The sequence below is a fragment of the Phyllobates terribilis genome, unplaced genomic scaffold (genome assembly GCF_046119375.1).
Source record: "Phyllobates terribilis strain yellow unplaced genomic scaffold, ASM4611937v1 Scaffold_11__3_contigs__length_659146591, whole genome shotgun sequence".
Classification (NCBI taxonomy): domain Eukaryota; kingdom Metazoa; phylum Chordata; class Amphibia; order Anura; family Dendrobatidae; genus Phyllobates; species Phyllobates terribilis.
Window position 1 is genome coordinate 419,291,308 of NW_027362771.1, and position 22,973 is coordinate 419,314,280.

Sequence of the window (22,973 nt, forward strand, 5' to 3'; positions counted from 1 at the left end):
AAATTCTGTCTCACAGCTGTGGAGTTTCTGCTCCTGTCCAAATTAAAAATATTGCATATCAGTAATACTGAAACAATGCATAATCGAAATATGAACAATCATTAGTTTTCAAAATACGTCAAAACCCCCAGTTTTTGTGAATACATCTTATGTAGAGAACATCAGCTTACAGAACACTCCAAGGATATTTACAGGTCTAACTGGTTCCTTTAGATTAAATTAACAATACATGGTAAAGCTGGTATATAGCTGGTATATAGTAGGCATATAACAAGTAATATAACATATTGGAAAATTATAGATTATAATAGCTGTATTAATTATTTTCCTTATCAAGGCAAATTTAGACAAGCCGATAATCTGGAAAGAGCAGTTATTAGAAATTAGAATTAGGGATTGAAGCTTGAAGAGGACAATTTGCATATTCCAGGTGCCTTCTGGGAAAAGCGAAGAGTCTCCTTCAGCTAGAAGATCGTTGGGTACAGCCGGGATCAGCTGCTTGGAAAGCATCGCCAAACCAGGGATTGAAGCTTGAAGAGGACAATTTGCATATTCCAGGTGCCTTTTGGGAAAAGCGAAGAGTCTCCTTCAGCTAGAAGATCGTTGGGTACAGCCGGGATCAGCTGCTTGGAAAGCATCGCCAAACCAGGGATTGAAGCTTGAAGAGGACAATTTGCATATTCCAGGTGCCTTTTGGGAAAAGCGAAGAGTCTCCTTCAGCTAGAAGATCGTTGGGTACAGCCGGGATCAGCTGCTTGGAAAGCATCGCCAAACCAGGGATTGAAGCTTGAAGAGGACAATTTGCATATTCCAGGTGCCTTTTGGGAAAAGCGAAGAGTCTCCTTCAGCTAGAAGATCGTTGGGTACAGCCGGGATCAGCTGCTTGGAAAGCATCGCCAAACCAGGGATTGAAGCTTGAAGAGGACAATTTGCATATTCCAGGTGCCTTTTGGGAAAAGCGAAGAGTCTCCTTCAGCTAGAAGATCGTTGGGTACAGAATGTGTTTAATTTGTTTATCCTAGGGTATCACAAGAAAGAAGACAGACATCCAGTCAGCAGGGACAAGGAGCAGCATGGCAGATGTGACAACCTACATGGTGAGCTGCAACATGTGCTACATGTTCACAGATCGACCAGAAGCTGAAACCAACTTCACCTGCCAGAAGTGTAGACTACTGGCTCTTTTAGAAGAAAAGGTGCGGGGACTGGAAGAAAGAATTGCGACATTAAAACTCATCAAGGAAAATGAAGACTTCCTAGACAGAACAGAAGCGTCACTACTGGTCACGGAAAGTGAAGGAAGTGTCAGAGAACCTCCAGAGGCAGACAAATGGAGGCAAGTGACCAAAAGAAGCAAGAAGACCATGGAGACACCACCAACCACACAACTGAGAAACAGATTCCAAGGACTTGTGGAGGACGAAGATGGCACACCTAAGGATGAGGAACTACCAGCAAGCAAAAAAGAAAAGAGCACCCAGAGACACCCAGAAGCGACAAGAAAAAGGACAGCCAAGAAGGGAAGAAGAGTGGTGGTGGTGGGAGACTCACTACTGAGAGGAACAGAAGCAGCTATCTGCAGACCGGACATAACCGCAAGAGAAGTATGCTGCCTCCCAGGGGCGAAGATCAAGGATGTTACCGATAGGATACCGAAGCTCATCAGTTCCAAGGATGTCCACCCATTTCTTCTGATACATGTTGGCACCAATGACACGGCAAAGAAGGACCTAATGACAATCTGCAAGGACTTTGAAGCATTGGGGAAGAAAGTAAAAGAACTGGATGCGCAGGTAGTTTTTTCTTCTATCCTTCCAGTAGACGGGCATGGCGTCAGGAGATGGAACAGGATCCTTGATGTGAACAACTGGCTGAGACGATGGTGCAGACAACAAGGATTTGGATTCCTGGACCACGGTGTGAATTACCTCTATGACGGACTCCTTGCCAGAGACGGACTACACCTCAACAAACCCGGGAAACACACATTCGCCAGGAGACTCGCAACACTCATCAGGAGGGCGTTAAACTAGAAGAAGAGGGGATGGGAAGAAAAATGCCGGACACGAACATGCAACCAGGGAACATACTAATGAAAGATATGAAGTGCGACAAAGAAGGTCCAAGACAAGATACTTGGAAGGGAGGTAAGAAAATTTCTAATACAATCCACAGGGAGAAGATTGGAACAAAACAAAATCGTGTAAACTGCATTCTAGCAAATGCCAGGAGCCTGACAAACAAGATGGATGAACTGGAAGCAGAAATATCTACAGGTAACTATGACATAGTGGGAATAACCGAGACATGGTTAGATGAAAGCTATGACTGGGCAGTTAACTTACAGGGTTACAGTCTGTTTAGAAGGGATCGAAGAAGTCGGAAAGGGGGTGGAGTCTGTCTATATGTAAAGACTTGTCTAAAGCCTACAATACGGGAGGATGTATGGGAGGGAAATGAGGAGGTCGAGTCCTTATGGGTGGAGATACATGGGGCAAAAAACAATAATAAAATTATCATAGGAGTCTGTTATAAACCACCAAATATAGCAGAAGCCACGGAAAGTCTATTAATGAGACAAATAGACGAAGTAGCAAAAAATAACGAGGTGATTATTATGGGGGACTTCAACTACCCCGACATAGACTGGGAAACTGAAAGCTGTAGATCTCAGAAAGGAAACAGGTTTCTGTCAATTATCAAAGACAATTATTTGTCACAACTTGTGCAGGAACCAACTAGAGGGACGGCCCTTTTAGACTTAATATTAACTAACAGGCCAGACAGAATAACTGAGGTGCAGGTCGGGGGGCAACTGGGAAATAGTGACCACAACATTATACAATTCCACATGTGCTTCAGTAGGGTGCCCAGCAAGGGAGTCACAAAAACACTGAACTTCAGGAGGGCAAAGTTTGATCAGCTAAGAGATGCCCTTCACCTTATAGACTGGGATAGTATCTTTAGTAATAGGAGCACGGATAGAAAATGGGAAATTTTCAAAACAGTCCTACATAGTCACTGTAGAAGGTACATACCTTATGGGAATAAAAGGGCTAGGAATAGGAGGAAGCCAATGTGGCTAAATAAGGAAGTCAAGAGGGCAATGAAAAACAAAAAAAGGGCTTTTGGTAAACTTAAACATGAAGGCAGCGAGGAAGCGCTAATATCTTATAGGGAAAAAATCAAAATCTGTAAGAAACAAATAAGAATAGCAAAAGAGGAGACAGAGAGACTAATTGCCAAGGAAAGTAAAAAGAATCCCAAACTGTTCTTTAACTATATAAACAGTAAAAGGATTAAAACTGATGGAGTTGGCCCATTGAAAAATAACCTGGGTAAAATCATAGAGGGCGATGAGGGTAAAGCAAACCTACTCAATAGCTTCTTCTCCACTGTTTTCACAAAAGAAAACAATTTATCGGAGGAAATGCAGAGTGATAAAGTAAACCCTCCGCTAAATATCACCCACCTAACCCAGGAGGAAGTTCAGAAACGCCTAAATAATATCAAAATAGACAAGTCACCAGGCCCAGATGGCATACACCCCCGGGTACTAAAAGAATTAAGCAATGTGATAGACAGACCGCTGTATCTTATATTCAAGCACTCTTTATGGACAGGGACTGTCCCACTAGACTGGCGCCAAGCAAATGTGGTACCAATATTCAAAAAGGGGTCTAAAGTGACCCTGGGAACTATAGACCAGTCAGCTTAACGTCTGTTGTGGGTAAATTGTTTGAAGGATTTCTTAGAGATGCTATTGTAGAATATCTTAATGATAATAACTGTCTAACTCCATATCAACATGGATTCATGAGGGATCGCTCCTGCCAAACAAACCTGATCGCCTTCTACGAGGAGGTGAGCTCACAGCTGGACCGGGGAGAGTCAGTGGATGTTGTATACCTTGACTTCTCCAAAGCGTTTGATACCGTGCCACACAAAAGGTTGGTTTATAAAATGAGAATGCTTGGTCTGGGGGATAATGTGTGCAAGTGGGTAAATAGCTGGCTGAGTGATAGAAAGCAGAGGGTGGTTATCAATGGAGTAAGCTCAGGGTGTGTCAGGGTTACTAGCGGGGTGCCTCAAGGGTCTGTCTTGGGCCCTATATTATTTAATATATTTATTAATGATCTAGTGGAAGGGTTGCATAGTAAAATAGCAATATTTGCAGATGATACTAAACTTTGTAAAGTAGTTAATACAGATGAGGATAGGGCACAGCTACAGGAGGATTTAGATAAATTGGGGAGTTGGGCCAAAAAATGGCAAATGGGGTTCAATGCCGATAAATGTAAGGTCATGCACATGGGAAAGAAAAACAGCAGTCACCCATACATATTAAATGGGAAACCGTTGGGGAAATCTGACATGGAGAAGGACCTGGGCGTCTTGGTTAATAGCAAATTAAATTGGAGTGCCCAGTGTCAGGCAGCTGCAGCGAAGGCAAATAGAGTCATGGCATGCATCAGAAGAGGAATAGGGACATATGATGAGAACATTGTTCTTCCTCTGTATAAAGCGCTGGTAAGGCCGCACTTAGAATATTGTGCACAGTTCTGGGCTCCGGTGCTCAGGAAAGACATATTGGAGCTAGAGGGGGTACAAAGGAGGGCGACTAAGGTAATAAAGGGAATGGAGGGCCTAGAATACCCAGAGAGGTTGTCAAAATTAGGCCTATTTACGTTGGAAAAGAGAAGGCTTAGGGGAGACCTCATAAACATGTATAAATACATCAGGGGGCAGTACAGAGATCTCTCCCATGACCTGTTTATACCAAGGATGGTGACAAAGACGAGGGGGCACACTATGCGTCTGGAGGAAAGGAGGTTCCTGCACCAGCATAGAAGGGGATTTTTTACGGTCAGAGCCGTGAGACTCTGGAACTCTCTGGGAGAGGAAGTGGTGATGTCCAACTCACTTAATGAGTTCAAGAGAGGCCTGGACGCCTTTCTTGAGAACAATAAAATTACATCTTATGCTTAGTTAATTAATCCAGGGATTTAATCTGACTGCCAGATTGGTGTCGGGAAGTGAATTTTTCCTCAATGATGTAAATTGGCCTATACCGCATGGGTTTTTGTTGCCTTCCCCTGGATCAACGCTGCGGAATAGCTGCAGTGCACAAGAAATAGGCTGAACTGGATGGACGCTTGTCTTTTTTCGGCCTTATAAACTATGTAACTATGTAACTATGTCAGTTACCAGCTTGTGTAAACATGTTGTCAATCACCCGTCAAATGTTTTCCGTGTGATAGGATCGTTCATGACAGTACAGGAAATCTACTGCCAATATTGGTGTTATTCTATTCACGCATTAACAATTATTCTGTGTGGTCATCTTGACTAAACAAGCCACTAAATGACCGCCACTTGGCTTCTGTATCGCCGATCGGTGGCCGTTTAGCAGTTGGCAGTCATACGTGCACCTTTAGTTGTAGGTCTCTGTACAGAAGGTGGATTCACACTGCCAGTGTGCAGGAGAAATGCCAAAAGGATTGATGTATTTTCTTTTTCCAGATTAGGAAGCCAAGAGGTTGGACCTCCGCTGATCATACTGTTATGGCACATATAGTAGATATGCCATAACATATATAGACGGGATACCCTTGTATAAGGGAAGATAGAAATAGAGTAGAAATCTCTACAATAGAGATCAGTGTATGGTATAGCCCATTTATAAACTAGTTGTAGCAGTATAACAGTGGAGTGCATAATTATAGTGCGTAGTATCTAATGGTTAATGTTGTTTTGTCTGCCACCGTCAAAAGAGAGAAATGTGAAAAATAGTTCATGGTGTTTCTGGAAGGGGTTAGCTTTGTTAAAGTTCTTTGATTGGCATGGGAATGTCAGGGTCATGCAAGCCAGTTTCGTGGTATGAAGGAATTGCTCACACCCACTAACTGGACTTTATGATTGTAGAGATGTCTTCAAAATAATGAAGAAATTATTCCACACATTTTCCAGGTTTCCACTGAGCAGGAGGAACCCTTCATTCAGAATTAATGAGACATCCAAAATCATTTCTTAAAATACAAATTTTTCTCTTAGAAGCACTAGATAAAAAAGACTGGAAATTCTCTGCCTATGGAATTCTTTGTCTGTGGTTGATAGGTACAGTAAGTACATTGTGCTTCTGGTGATGATCTACATGTTGACATTTGTAACAGTGATAAAGTATCCACAGACGCTTACTGCAGTGCTAGCGCCGGCGCATTTGGTTATTGTGCCGGCCTCAGTTGTCTTTCTGGCGTCTGGCGCTATCTGATGTTTGATATGTGCTACATTTTATGAGCATCACAGCTGTTGTGACTTCTGCTCCTATTCAGATAGCAGCACTAGTCATCATGTAATGTTTAGATTAAACACTCCTCTAGGAGGAAAATATTCATCAAATTATCAGAATTTACTCTTGTTATCATTCCAGCACGCGCCACTTTGTCTCAATTCAGATTGTTCCAATGACTGCTAATAGTACAGAATTGTTTATCTTTGTTATAATGCAAGATAAGTTATATATTTTTATATATTTTTCATAGTTGAAGGGGTTGTCTGGTCCAAATCGATAAGTCTACAGTCACTCTGTGTGACTGCAGAGTTATGAATCCCCCCCCCAGAGCGTGCACTGTGTGCTGCAAGGATTTCCGGTTTCTGAACTGGGACCAGAGGGTATGTATGCGTTATACATACTCCTGGCCAGAGCCTGTCCAGTGGGTGTGGCCTCACTCCATACAAGGCTGCGCCCACTAGACAAACTCTGTCCGGGGGTATGTATAACGCATACATACCCTCTGGTCCCGGCTCAGAAACTAGAAATTCTTGCAGCGCACATTGCATGCTCCTGGTGGGGGGGGAGGTGGATTAATAAGTCTGCAGTCACACAGAGTGACTGTAAACTTATCGATTTGGACCAGACAACTCAAGCAAATGTTAAAATATGATTTGCCTAGTGAAAATTAAGTTAACATTTCCTTTATCTTTTCTATTGCTAATGCTGAAGTGACACCAGATTACATAATTTAAGCTATACACATTATTAAATAGATCACACTGACCAGATGGAGATGGTGTGCTTTCTTTGAAAACTGACGTCAAAATGGCTGTTTAACCCTCCATGTAAGTTGTCAGCCTTATATTAAAATTATTATTTTACATCACCAGCTAAAAATACCGATCAGGTTTAATATATGCAGATAAGTTTCATAGTTAATACGGCTGAAAAACATCAAATGTCCATCAAGTTGAATAGTGGGATGGGAAAGGACAAGGGAAGGAGCAAATGCATGATCCAGTCTGCACCAAATGAGCTAATCTTTCCCTCCTGATCCCATTTGTCAATCTGGACCAAACATTCAGAAAATAATTTTAGACATTTGCAAGAGCATTTATGTTCTTTTCTTTTAAAAAAACATCCAAGCCTTAGGTAGACTATTCCACAGATTAAGGGCTCTATCACATGCCCGTGTGTCCAGTACGTGTGGTGACAGTTTCCACATGTACCGGAGACACTGACACACATAGACCCATGAAAATCTATGGGTCTGCGCACATCTCAGTGTGTTTCCACGGACCATGTGTCCGTGGGCAAAACATGCTGACATGTCCATTTTTTGCACGTTGCACAGTCCCCAAAATGTCTGAGGTGACACGTACTGGTGTTTGGGAATCAGTGGTACAGTTAGCGCTGTTCCCAAGCGCCGGGTGCTGAACGCTGCCCTCATCATTGTCCCTTTCTCGCCCTGTGATCAGCACGGGCAAGGGACACTGTTGAGAGTAGTAGTCTGCTCCTGCAGTGTCCATGTGTCAAAATAAGACTAAAATAATAAAATCCTTGTAATCACCTGTCCAGAGATGTCACCTGCTGTAATCCTCTGACCGCTGATGCCGAGGAGCCGGGGAGAATGAGCCACTCCAGCGAGCGGGCCACTGAGCTGTGCTGAGCTCAGTGAGTGACAGGACACCGCTCCTGAGCTCAGCTCTGGGGACTGCTTATGTCCCTAAGGGCTTGTTTCACTCTGGCCCCGTTTGGCCGCGTACTGCCAGCAGAGCGAAAGTCTCAGTGACTCACTGTCGCTTGCGCAATACAAGGCTGCGGCGCAGTACTCAGCCAAATGGGGCTGGAGGGAAACAAAGCGCGTTCCATGGGAGCGGCGCTTTGCACATGCGCGTGAGGGGAGGCAGAGCAGGGCATGTCAAAGGGCCTCTCACAGGTCCCTGTGACATGCAGGGGAGTGGGGGGAATATGGTAATTTAGCACAGAGGCGGCGATTTAGGGGAATAGTAAGCAAATAGGAGGGGTCTGCTTGACGTCCCCTGGATGCCAAGCCTCTGGAAAACAGACTTTATAAAACCAGATTTCTCTGCAATCAGACCTCTGCTATGGGCCATACAGTAACGTATAGATTTACTTTTCTATACCCTGTATGTTCCTAGTAGAGTTCTGATATCGCCCAGGGGGGTGACAGATTCCCTTTAAGAGCACTAGGATCAACTACCATGTTTCCCTGAAAATAAGACAGGGTCTTATACTATTTTTTTGCTCCAAAAGATGGGATAGGGCTTATTTTCAGAGTATGTCTTATTTTTTTCCCATAAACAACAATCCACATTTATTCTTTAACAAAAAATCAACAATCATTTATATAGCGCTATTAATTCCACAGCACTGTACAGACATTATCGGCACTGGCCACATTGAGGCTCATAATCTAAATTCCCTATCAGTATGTCCACACAAACACAGGGAGAACATACAAACTCCTTGCAGCATTGTCCTTGGTGAGATTTCTACCCAGGACCTCAGAGCTGCAATGCTAACCATTGAGCCACTGTGCTGCGCCTATATATATCTATATATATAGATATATATACATATATATCTATATATATATATACATACACACACTGTACATACATATGTATACACACACACTGCCTGTCTCCTCTTCAGTTCCTCTAGACTCCTCCAGTTAAAACACCTTAACCTTGGAATAGAAACACTATGGCCCTGAGAAATTGCCCAGTTGGCTCCCCTAACACCGGCACTGACTGTAACTAGGGCTTATTTGTAGAGTAGGGCTTATATTGTTATTTTCGGGGAAACACAGTACATCTGTCACTCTCTTTTCATTAGTATATGTAGAGCTAAAGAACCCATTCAGTCATTTTGACTTAAATTGTGAAATCTGGTGAGGGATCCACTTTTGGTGATATAACACTGTCAAAATTTTGCAATATCATAGTTGGCAGAATGAATATGGCAAAATAGGTTTGCTTGTGCTTAACTTCTTGGAAGATTTCCTTTATATTTTTATAATCGGATTACGAAAGTTAAGTTATAGGTGAGATATATAGATTTTGTATCATATACAGTGGGGAAAATAAGTATTTGATACACTGTCAATTTTGCAAGGTTTCCCACCTACAAAGAATGGAGAGGTCAGACAGAATGTGGTCAGATGAGACCATAATAGAACATTTTGGTATCCACTCCACTTGCCATGTTTGGAGGAAGAAGAAGGATGAGTGCAACCCCAAGAACACCGTCCCAATCATGAAGCATGGTGGGGGAAACATCATATGTTGGGGGGTGCTTTTCTGAAAAGGGGACAGGATGACTGCAATGTATTGGAGGAAGGATGTAGGGAGTCATGTATTGCAAGATTTTGGCCAAAACCCTTCTTCCCTCAGTAAGAGCATTGAAGATGGGTGGTGGCTGGGTCTTCCAGCATGACGTTGACCCAAAACACACAGCCAGTGCAACTAAGGCATGGCTCCGTAAGAAGCATTTCAAGGTCCTGGTGTGACCTAGCCAGTCTCCAGACCTGAACCCAACAGAAAATCTTTAGAGGGAGCTGAAACTCGATTTTGCCAAGCGAGAGCCATGAAACCTGAAAGATCTGGAGAAGATCGGTATGGAGGAGTGGGGCAAAACCCCTGTTGCAGTGTGTGCAAACTTGGTCAAGAACTACAGGAAACGTCTGACCTCTGTAATTACAAACAAAGGTTCCTGTACCAAATATTAAGTTCTGTTTTTCTCTTGTATCAAATACTTATTTCATGCAATAAAATGCAAATTAATTATGTAAAAATCATACAATGTGATTTTCTGGATTTTTTTAAGATTCTTTTTCTCACAGTTGAAGTGTACCTATGATAAAAATTACAGACCTCTCCATTCTTTGTAGGTGGGAAAACATGGAAAATCGGCAGTGAATCAAATACTTATTTTCCCCACTTTATAAGCACATTTTCTACTGTATCTTAGAATTTTCTTAAAAAAATGGTTCCATGGTTATAGGCAAAATTAAAGCATACTGCTGGACATAAAATGTTTAACTTTTTGTCACCTACCATACATCACTACATAAAATTTCCTGTCAGGGCTCTGATGAAGCATCTCCTTTCAGAGTTTGTGCAGATAACGTTTCCTTTGTTGTTCTTTTGTTGTATAATTTATGTTATTACTTATAGGAATAATGTTTCATGTGATTTGAATCCCATTTTTTTTCACATAGAAAAAGTTAAACATGTTGCAGTACAATATCAATGTCAATTTTAATGGAATAGTTGGGAACGTAACTATTAAATGCAGTGTTAGATTGCACAAATGTTACATGTTGCGATTTTTGAAGACTAATCACATTTGGCAGTAATATCTTTGTTTTTTTATGTGTAGTATATGGGAATTGGATGTTTCACCCCCAGCAGTTCGCCCCCAGCAATTTGCCCCGGGTACATTTCGCCCCCGCACATTTCGTTCCCAGCATTTGCCCCCTAGGATGTTTTGCCCCCGCACATCTCACCCCGCACATATCGCCCCCAGTTCGAAACGTTCGAAATCAGCCTTCAGCTCGTCTGCATTGTTGGATCTGGTGTCTCTCATCTTCTTGACAATACCCCATAGATTCTCCCCATAGATAGGAGGTCAGGCGAGTTTGCTGGCCAAACAAGCACAGTGATACTGTTGTTTTTAAACCAGGTATTGGTACTTTTGGCAGTGTGGACAGGAGTCAAGTCCTGCTGGAGTATGAAATTTCCATCTCCAAAAAGCTTGTCGGCAGAGAGAAGCATGAAGTGCTCTAAAATTTTCTGGTAGATGGTTGCGCTGACTTTGGTCTTGATAAAACACAGTGGACCTACACCAGCAGATGACATGGCTCCCCAAACCATCACAAACTTCACACTAGACCTCAAGCAGCTTGGATTGTGTGCCTCTCCACTCTTCCTCCAGACTCTGGGACCTTGATTTCCAAATGAAATACAAAATTTACTTTCATCTGAAAACAACACCTTGGACCACTGAGCAACAGTCCAGGTCTTTTTCTCCTTGGCACGAAGTAAGACGCTTCTGGTGTTGTCTATTGGTTATGAGTCGCTTGACACAAGGAATGTGACACTTGTAGCCCATGTCCTGGATACATCTGTGTGTGGTGGCTCTTGAAGCAATGACTCCAGCAGCAGTCCCCTCCTTGTGAAAGGCCTTTTCTTAACAATCCTTTCAAGGCTGCGGTTATCCCGGTTGCTTGTGCACCTTTTCCTACCACACTTTTTCCTTCCACTCTACTTTCCATTAATATGCTTGGATACAGCACTCTGTGAACAGCCAGCTTCTTTAGCAATGACCTTTTGTGGCTTACCCTCCTTGTGGAGTGTGTCAATGACTGCCTTCTGGACATCTGTCAAGTCAGCAGTCTTCCCCATGATTGTGAAACCTACTGAAACAGACTAAGGGACATTTTTAAACATTTAAAATGCCTTTGCAGGTGTTTTTTGTTAATTATTCTAATTCTAAGAGATAATGACTTTTGTGTTTTCACTGGCTGTAAGCCATAATCATCAACATTAACAGAAATAAACACTTGAAATAGATCACTCTGTTTGTAAAGACTGTATATAATATATGAGTTTCACTTTTTGTATTGAAGAACTGAAATAAATTAACTTTTTGATGATATTCTAATTTAGTGAGAAGCACCTGTAGTTATCAAGTGACGGTGCTGATCAACTATAGCTAATCTGAGGATGCACTGTAAAGTGTCTGAATCTCATTTATTCTCTGTCCTTCCACATGTTCAGACTATTTCACACCAAGTTTATGGGTTAGACTAAGAGGATATTGTTGAATTATAAGAGTTTTCTAGGAACCACATGTATGTCCAAAGGTTTAGTGGCACGTACGTATGAGAATTAAATATCTAGATCAGTGTTCCCAATACCAGTCATCAAGGGGCATCAACAGATCATGTTTTCAGCAGTTCATTAGTATGGCAAAGGAGATGGAATTATTACCTGTGCAATACTAAGTAAATCCTGAAAACATGATCTGTTGGTGGGCCTTGAAGACTGGAAGTTAGCGAATATTGATCTTGATAACCATAGAACATTTGGAAAGTGTCGGAGTCCTCTATGTAAGAGAAGTCTATCCAAAAAAATGGGGCACAGTTATCAATACTGTCTAATTCATAGACAGTGCAAACATAGACTGAACAGTCCTAAAATGTACCAGATTTAAATAAATGGTTCATTGTGTTTGATAAATCTGTCCGATTTTAATCCTGTCTAGTCTAAGGCCACGATTCATCAAGATTGGAGTTTTGCATGCTAGTCTTGGTAAAGGGCTTGCTGGATAAAGAAGTGTCAAATACATTAAAGGATGTCTTTCATCACAGAATGACTGTTCAAACCAAGACAGGCGCTTGGTGCACCCTTCATGGAGCCAATCATTTAAGGGCACATTCCCTCCTACTTTTTTCCATTGATCTCCACCGTTGTCTATCTTTAGAAATTCAGAGCTGTCAATCAAAATAGCTGGCACCTGTACTTGGTTTGAACAGTCATTCTGTGCTGACAGACTCCCTTTATGAACCCTGCGCCTCTTAATGAATTTGACGCATCCTCCAACTGCTGTGCACCAGTGTAAGAAATGTATTCATAGCAGGGACTGGAGTGCATTTCTTTCATGATTTAGGTCTCTTGATACCATACATTGTGATTAATTTGTCTGCCACCCGGGCTACACCCCTGTCCACTTTTATTCAGACAGTTGGTGGAACTATCAAAGACTGGTATAAAAATGTTAAAAGTCACAATTTTTTTTTTGAGAATTTTTTTACACTTTTCAAACAGTTTTACACCAAGTTTCTGGCAAAATCTAGTGAAACAGAACCCAAGTTTAGAACACCTTTTAGTCAGCTTACTTTATGACAGAAACTTGAGCCAAAATTGTGGCAAGGCCATGCCACTTTGTCAATTAAAGACACAGAGAGTGCTTAAATGGTGCAAGGCGTAAAAAGCTGTTTTTTGGGGGCAAATTATTGTAGAATTCCAGGGGTAGCGTTTCTCCTTGTGGAGAGTGACATATTGGCTCTGGCATGTCAAGGTAAGGAGGCTTATTTGCCGTACAATGCTCCTCTGGGAAACTTAATATGTAAATTGCCTGTTCAGAGAGGAAGAATACTAGAGCTCTATAGTGCTACCTGTTGGAAACAGTGATCCTACAAGTCACAATCGACCCTTTAAAGAGTCTTGCAATATGACTTAGGATAATAACAAACTGATTTGGTTATTATCCTAAGTCATATTGTAAGACTCGTTAAACGGTCGATTGTGACTTGTAATTGCTGCTTCCAATAGGTGGCGCTATAAAGTTCAAGTCCTTTTTCTCTCTGAAGAGGCAATTTGCATGCAGAATTCCATACATTTAGCTTGATAAATATGCTCCATTGTGTTTAATTACAATAATAAATTAAAACCAGGAAAGTACAAGGCCCTGAAATCGTCGATCTAAATTCAAACAGGAGCTTCTAAAAAAATTTTTGGGATGAATATCGAAAGATGTGCAGTGTATAATAGCACAAGTTATTAAAATAATTTTAGCTCCTAGTTCACCAAATATAAGAGGCATTTTATAGTGTCTAAGTATTGTAGACCAATATATCCAAGTAGGCACAAATAAAGTCTCACCAGAAACCTTGATACACCCTCTAACCTCCCGTTACCATCGCTGGAGAACGGGTTTGTGGTTTAAGCAATTGGGCTTCCTGTGTGGTTACATAGGCACTTTTTATGTAATGGCAAAATGTTTATTAGATAATAAAAAGTGTGTGAGAAAGCAAAGCCGGGTCCCTTCTTCTGTATGGGAAGTGTGTAGAGATTTATGGTTTTTGAAAGACGTGTGGTAATTTATAATTAATTGGATAATAATATGTTATATTTTTACAAGGTTATTTCAGTTCTGACTTTTTTTTCTTAGAGTTTGTGGCATTTATGCAGACACCTCTGGAATGAAACTCTGATTTTTCATTTACTATGCTTATTTGGGAGATATCAAACAGAAGCAAACTAAGGCATTTGTGCAATACAGTAACTGTTAAATATGTGGCCTTTTTATTTTGCCAGATGCTGGAGGAAATATCCGTCTGTGCTTCCTTTCCGCTTATAAGTATAAAAACTAGGCATAATGCAATAAACAATGTTTAGGTGTTCCGACCACAACGACAACTCACAGTACTTTACTAAAGTTTTCAAGTGGGTCATGAGAGTCAGTTATATGATTATTAAAGAGGCATTTCCATCACCAAATGTTATAGCTTATTGATCGGGTGTGTTCTAGTTTTCTGTAAGAATCCATTAGTAATGCTATCTCCTTTTTATACTTTAAAATGTATTTATCATCTGCTTTAATGGTAAAATATGACATTATCCTTTATTTATATAGCATCAACCTATTAGATAGCACTGTACATGACATTGTAGAAAAATGTAGACACCTACACAAGATAAACTTCTGCAGGACATGGTAAATGCTGGCTTCAGAATGAGGTACAACGAGGGTACAGGTATAAGAAAAGAGGATACAGCGGATATCAGGGGTCTACCGTCCATACCGGAAGCCCACGCAGCTGATATGGGGCCCTTGAGACAGGGGGGCCCGATGTGAAACAGCATCGGACCCCTCCATCCCCCATCACAATTTCAACAGTATCTGCGTACATGCAGATACTGTTGAAAACAACCAGGCTCGTTCAGAACCTCCCAGAGGATTCGGTGGCCCAGGGTTAGCAGGACCCACCTCTTCACCCACCAGATATAAAAAGTCTACACACGCCTGTTAAAATGCCAGGTTTTTCATGGAAAAAATCATACCAAGAAACATATCAGAACTTTTTTCACCTTTAGGCTTTGTTCCCATGTTGAGCTTTTGGTGAGTTTTTAATGTTGCAAAATTTCTGCACCTATTTTTTAAATTAGGTTACTTCTGTTTTTTATTGCGTTTTTGTGTGCCGTTTTTTAACATGCGTTTTTGACGCTGCGGTTTTTGTCTCTTGTTCATATGTTACGCTTTAAATAAAGCTGCTTTGTTTTTGATACTTCCTGATATTTGGCTTTGCCAAAACTTTATTGAAATACTTAAGTGCAGAAATGCACTTAAAACACACGTGCGTTTTTTACCTGTGTAATTTACGGACCTAATGCAAATTCAAGTCTATGGGGAAAATCCGCACAAAAAACTCAGCGTACCTGCAACAGAAATTGACCTGCTGTGGATTTGAAACACGTACCGCAGGTCAGTTTACACTGAATTAAAAAGAAGCACAGAGAACATGAGATTTCTATGAATACCATCCACTTTGCTGGGACCGCAAGACGCTGCAATTATGACACCGCAAAAATATACATAATCAAAAACACACCACAAGCTCATCGTGGGAACGTAGCCTTAATGTCACCCATAAGCTGTACAATTCAGTTGAAAAAGAAATTGAAATGTTTTCGGGTAAAGAGACACGGGTGTGCAGACTTGTTATATTCACTATAGAGATGCATTCAGGAATTAGGTATGTTTTGCGGCCTAGACCAAACTTTTTGAAGCTAAAAGAAGCATGCTAAGGCTATTATTTGTTGGCTTGTAAAAATAAAAACATATGATTTATATGCTTCTTTTAGTGGCTTTATTTGGTTTCACACATTTTTAACACATTTCACACATTTTTTTTTTAAATTAAAGAGAATAATACAAAACATTATGGGATCACTGCTTGTCAGAGCTACTCGACATTGGATTCGATACCATACCTGCTTGGAAGTAATTGCAGATATGCTTCTGAATTCCTATGTTTTCTCCCAGTAAAATAATCCGGTGCTACCACTGTCCCAGCACTGGCTCTCCCAGGGCTCACTTGACATTGCTATATCACGCGATCCCTGCTGCCAATCATCACTGGCTTAATTCTCCCATCCTTCGGACAAATCAAGACATGCAGAGGAAGTGAGAACTGTGGCTGTTGTCTCACTTCCTCCGGATGTCAATTATATGAGAGTGAAGCCAGTGCTGATTGGCCACAGAGATCGCATGACATAGCAATGTCACATGAGCCCTGGGAGAGCCAGTGCCAACATCACTGGAATGGCACCAGCACCGGAGTTGATTATAAGTGTTCTAATTTTAATGGGGGGAAACATAGGTATTCCGAAGGGGTTGTCTGAGTAGTGGAGAACCCCTTTATGGACCAAGGGAATAATGCTCATTTCAGTTTATGGAGTGTCATTTTGTGGTATTTTTTGGTAAGATTTATGACAATTAGAGTAAGTGACATATTTTTGCCGAATATTATAATTTATAACCATAGTAAAAATTTTCTATCGCTATGGTTCTCCTACCATTTCTTATTCCATTTTCTAATTAGGAAAAAAAATGGTTCAACTTGAATAATTTAAAAAAAAATGCTCCTGTATCCATATATCCATATATTGCTGTTACATGTTGCCTGCTCATGTCCTTTTCATACCCTCCCAGTTCACTGTATATGCTCAGTGCCAGAGGTCACACATGCTAGGTAGTTGAGAGCCCCAGCAGAATTTTCTACATGGACAGTAGATTCTTACTATTGTGCCGGCCATTCAGTGAGAATTTGTGTGTGAATTGGGAGATAATAGGACACAGTGGGCTCCATAACAAGTGCAACCATTGTGACATATGAGCCTAGTGTGATGGTTATTGATGTCATACATACAGTAAAGTAGCTATTTGTAAAAATCATATTTTGTAGAGCTAGTCTATAGTCAGAGCCTGTTTTATCTGAGCAGGTTTCACACACGCTGGAAAGTATTATTTAAAACCTTGCTAGTTCACTGTTTTATTTTCCTCCGTGCTTTCTACTATTTCCTATTTCCTTCCTTTTTGCTGCACATCGTTTTCCTAGTAACTGTATATGCAAGTGTAAATACGTCTTACACAAGACAGGCGACTACTTTTTTACAACCAAGACATTGTTCATTCTACGACCCAGGGTAAAACCATCTTGGGTTATGACTTATGAGTTTTATATGTGTTCACCTCTGTGATATGTGCAACTATATTATCAAGTGTATGGAATGTTAGGACAGAATCAAAACAATTTATATTTCAAGAGCAGCCCGATATTTACACCTAAAGGGGATATCCCAAAAATACTTTTACTGTCTGAATCATGTATGTCATAAAAGTCACACAGTAAGTGATTATTAATTCCATTAATGACTCATGGTGGGGAGGCAGCTACTAGTGCTTAGTCACTGGCCATTGTAATGAATGAATGTTACATATGGCTACCCATTTATTTTGGCTAAAAACTGGATTATTTTTAGGATTAGAGGGAATTTTAAATGCCAAATTATCACTTACTGTAAAGTGATGGACAACATTTTTACACATTGTAGTTCAAAAGATTGGAATCCTCGAATAAATGCAATTTTAGTTAGGGAAGTAATGTCTAAATTTAGTATTTGTTAATAAAGTGAAATATTTATTATTTATCCCTAAACTACAATACCATGAAACAATAAATATGCAAACCTCCTGGCAAACTGCTTTTAAAGTCAATCCAAATAGAGACTCATTGGATACGTTGTATAAAATTGTGAACATCATTAAACATGGATCTGACTCTTTCTCAATGACAGTTCTTCTGCTGTGAGCTGATAAATCAGTGTTACAAAATGTCATACAATTGATATTTGAAATCCCCCCCCAAAAAAAAATATATATATTGTATATACTGTATATATTTAACATATGAATATATGTCTTTGTTCATTTATATATGTAAAAGATAATTCACCTGAAATGTAGTAATTTTATTGCATTTCCTAAGCAGCTGACTTACATGTACTTTTAGATATGCCACTGTTAAGTACTAATCAAGAACCGATCTTGGACACTTCAGCTGGAAGGGACAGAACGGTGGAGGGCATTAATTTTAAGAATTTGACCTTAAATGTGAGATATATACACTACTACTAAGCATATGTAAAATCCTGTGCCCTCACTCTAAACCTGCAGCATTAGTTCCTTTTAACTGTAAGTATTGTGGTAAATGCGACACGCTCGGCTGTATGCGAAGGTAAAACACGGGACACTGTCTCTTTAAATTTTCGGGTTAGTTTATTTAGGAATCATAAACTACCCTGGAGTCCAAAAATAAAACAGCCCATTTGGCTAAAGAGATAAAACAAAATACAAAACTTACAGCACAGTCCGTATCTCGGCCAAGGTCTGGCCACACACCCAGTTAGCCATGCACAGGTTCAGCATACCCCATGCTAGCTTCTTCCTGGAGCAAAGTTTCCTCAGGCACTGAACAAGTCTGAGTGTCAGGGCTGGTTATTTAAAGCCCACACTTCCCTGATTGGGAGGGATGGTGGATAACGTCGCGCCCTGCACTTTCACTATCCACTGAAAATATTCCCTTGTAAATGTGGTTCTATTAATGCTCTCTGCACCTACTTGTGCAGGAGAACTCGCATATTTTCACATCACTGAGCTTAAGAGTCTCAGTGACACATACCTCCCTTCTGACACACTACCAGTGACTTTGTCACAGTATGTAAAAACGTACAGTATGATAAAGGAAACAAGGAGAAGTGTCCACTGAGAAACTCCCTCTGGATTTCCTTAAGGCCCCGTCACACTAAGCGACGCTACAGCGATCCCGACAACGATACGACCTGTCAGGGATCGTTGCTGCGTCGCTATGTGGTCGCTGTTGAGATGTCAAACAGTCAGATCTTCCCAACGACGCAGCAGCGATGCAGCGACCCTTAACGATCTGTATAACGATGCACGCCTATGTGTTTCTGTGTCTGAGTCGTCAACAAGGTCGTTGGTAACGTGTCAAACACACCGATGCATGCTACCCAGCGGGGCCTCAACGATCAAAGAAATGTCCAGACCATTCCGACACGACCAGCGATCTCACAGCAGGGGCCTGGTCGCTGCTAAGTGTCAAACGTAGCGAGATCGCTACTGAGGTCGCTGTTGCGTCATAAAACTTGTGACTTAGCAGCGATCTCGCTTAGTGTGACGGGGGCTTTAGTTCAGCTCTGTCTAAATGATGGGTCTCTTTCTAAGGCCGGGGTCACACTAGCTTATATTCGCTCATGCGAGAGAATCGGGCCGATTATGCTAATGTCACTCAGATCCAATGTTTGACACGCACCAAATCGGCATGATAAAATAATAGCAGATCTGCACAGCCCCATAGTATAACATTGGACCCAGTGCTATCCGATAAAACATCGTATAGCACTCGGCCGTGTTATACGCTGGTGTGAATGAGCCCTTACTACGTAATTGGAGTGACCTATGAATTAAGCAGAGTGTGCAGGGAGAAGCTACTGGGTGCCGCCCAGTGGACTCTTCTTGATGTGACCGCTCTTATTTCAACATGCTCAGTTTGTTTTTCTAGATATGTTTTCACTAAAGCATTGCAGTATTTTAAAAGTAAAGATAGATTTCTGTAATGAGGTATTCTGTCTGTCTTTCATGCTGTCTGTTGTTCAGGAAGTATGAAATGCTTGACAGGTTTCCTTTAGTTGCTTTATTTCTACTATTCTGAATAAACCATTTATTATGCTTCAGCTTTATAAGTACAATAATAATGCAATTAATTTTCAATTGGGCATTTTCTAGCCAGGTTTTGCCACTCTAAACGTGATAGCCTACAGTTTGTTTCCCCTTTAATGTCCATTTATTGACCCAGTTGCCTAATTCATCACCTGTTTGCTTGGTATTCATGTAGTCCTCTATTAGATAGGCTCTTGACACCTCTCTAAAATGCCCCATTGTCTGCCTCTGTGATATGTACGCTCTTCACAGGAAAATTATTGTTGATGTACTGAAACTCATCCTCCATATCTTTGTACAGGCTGCAGCTGATCAGGAGCAAGGAGCATACTTCCTTCCTGAGTTCGCCCTCTCGCCACAAGGAAGTTTCCTGGAAGATACAACTGGAGAGCAGTTTTTAACTTACCGCTATGATGATCAAGTAAGTCAGTGTTTTTTTATCTTCATGAGATATCCATTCCGATTGCATTTTGACATCATGAATGCATGCAAGCAAAACAATTACTTGGCAAACATCAAACATTCTAATTACTATCAGATTGTATTTGTATATAAGCAGTTGTACATATTTGTCTTGTGTTAGTTCTCTTGAATTGTAAGCAGCATAGAGGTCTCATGGTTAGCACCGTTCCTGGTTCCAATCTGTTTAAGGGAAACATCTGCATGGAACTTGCTAGTTCTCCCACTGTTTTGCTTAAGGTTATTCCAGATACTTTGGTGTTGTCCTACATGCCCAAAACAGTACTAATGGCTAAATTGGTCCCATTGTGTGTATTGAAATAAGAAATTAGAGTTTGATCTCATATTGGACAGACACTGATATCATTGATGATAATACTGGTATAAAATGCTGCAGAATAAATTGGTGCTATATAAGCAAATAAAATAAATAATATGCTCCATGTAACAATTTGGTCACTAGATGTGAATATTGGGGAATGAGGCAACAGTTGGAGAAGTACCGTATATTCCGGCGTATAAGACGACCTGGTGTATAAGACGACCCCCCTACTTTCCTGTTAAAATATAGAGTTTAGGATATATTCACCGTATAAGACTACCCCTTTTCCAGCGCATACCAAACACCGGTAAAAATTAAAAAAAAACAGATTTGAATTTAACATGGTCCTTTTTTAATTTAAATTCTTATGACATGCAGGTATATAGCAGGAAAACTGTCACTCATAAACATATTAAAATAGGGGGGACCCCACGTCATTTTTTGGGGGGGTCCCCCATTCTAATAGCTAGTAAAGGCTAGGTATTCAGCTGGGGGCTGATATTAGTAGCCTGGGAAGCTCCGTGGGTATTACCCCCTTCCCAGACTTCAAACATCTGCCCCAGCCGTCTGCTTAACCTCCGCTAGAGACTATAATGATGGTGGATCCCACGCCAATTTTCTTTTTAAAAAATCCTTTATTTTAACACTAAATGACAATTGAGGGGTTAATAAAGATGCAGTCCCTAAATTATTAATTTTGTAATTAATTTTTCCCAAAAATGTTGACGTGGGGCTTCGCCATATTTTTGTGTCCAGCCAGGTACAGCAGGCAGGAACGGGCTGCCCCCAACCACCAGCTGCCTATTTGTACCTGGCCGGACACAACAATATAGGGAAGCCCTTTTTTTTTTAATTATTTCATGAAATAATAAAAAAAAAAAATACGTGGGGCTTCGCCCTATTTTTGTGTCCAGCCAGGTACAACTAGGCAGCTGGGGGCTGGAATCTGCAGCGCAGGGAGGCCCAAGCTTTCTGGGCCCCCCCTGCTGCAAATTGCAGTCCGCAGCCACCCCGGAAAATGGCGCGTTCATAGAAGCGCCATCTTCTGGCGCTGTACCCAACTCATCCAGGGCCCTGGTGCGGTGGCTCACTGGGTAATAAAGGGGTTAGGGCCAGCTTGGCATTATCAGCTGGCCCTAAGCCCGAAATTCATGGGGTCACGCCAATATTAGACATGACCGCCATGAATTTCTAGTAAAGTAATTAAAAAAAACACAAACACCCAGAATAAAGTCCTTTAATTGAAATAAACACACAATTTTTTAATGTTCTAAATTAAACCATACTTACCATCACGCCCATTCCAGCTGAAGCCAACGATCTCCTGCAATAAAAGTAAAATAATAAAGCAACCTCATCCTTACCTCTCCATGGTTCCCAGGACCGGTCCAGCTCTGCTACATTCACATGACAGGCTGGACCGCAGCAGAACGCTGCCGTTCAGCTTGCCATGCGGCAGACACTGAGAAGCGCAGGCATACTTGTGCTCCTCAGTGTCTGACTGTGACGGCATCCAGATGAGCCGAGATCATGTCCAATGAACTCGGCTCACCTCATGCACGTCACTGACAGCGTGGGAAAATTCTCCTGCTCCCCGCATGCGCAGTAGAAGTTTCCCACGCTGTCAGTGACGGACGTCCAGGAGGTGAGCTGAGTTCATTGTCGGCTCATCTGGATGCCGTCACAGCGAGACACTGAGGAGCGCAAGCATGCCTGCGCTTCTCAGTGTCTGCGGGATGAGAGGCTGGATGGCGGCGTTCTGCTGCGGTCCAGCCTGTCATCTCGATGTAGCAGAGCTGGAGCTGTCCTGGGAACCATGGAAAGGTAAGGATGAGGTTGCTTTATTATTTTTCTTTTATTGCAGGAGATCGTTGGCTTCAGCTGGAATGGGCGTGATGGTAAGTATGGTTTAATTTAGAACAATAAAGAATTGTGTCTTTATTTCAATTAAAGGATTTTATTCTGGGTGTTTGTGTTTTTTTTAACTTTGACTATGGGGTTAGTAATGGGGGTGTCTTATAGACGCCTCTCCATTACTAACCTGGGCTTGATGTCAGCTGGCATTATAAGCTGACATCAACCCCAGCCCTATTACCCCCTGCCACCGCTACAGGGCAGCGTGGAAGAGCGAGGCTAAGTGCCAGAATTGGCGCATCCTATGGATGCGCCATTTCTGGGGCGGCTGACGGCTGGTGTTTCTAGCCTGGGAGGGGGCCAATATTCATGGCTCCCTTCCTGGGCTATTAATATCAGCCCCCAGCTGTCTGCCTAGCCTTTGCTAGCTATTAAATTAGGGGGGACCCC

The 22,973-nt window shown here is 41.5% G+C and overlaps 1 protein-coding gene across 1 annotated transcript in view; it reads left to right on the forward strand.

Moving 5' to 3' along the window:
- The window catches only part of ADAMTSL3 (ADAMTS like 3), a 676,817-nt gene that overhangs the window by 114,779 nt on the left and 539,065 nt on the right, over positions 1–22,973 (forward strand). Inside the window, exon 3 of the mRNA XM_073653131.1 lies at positions 20,190–20,309. Coding sequence (XP_073509232.1) covers positions 20,190–20,309 — 120 coding nt within the window. The remainder of the gene's footprint in view (positions 1–20,189; positions 20,310–22,973) is intronic.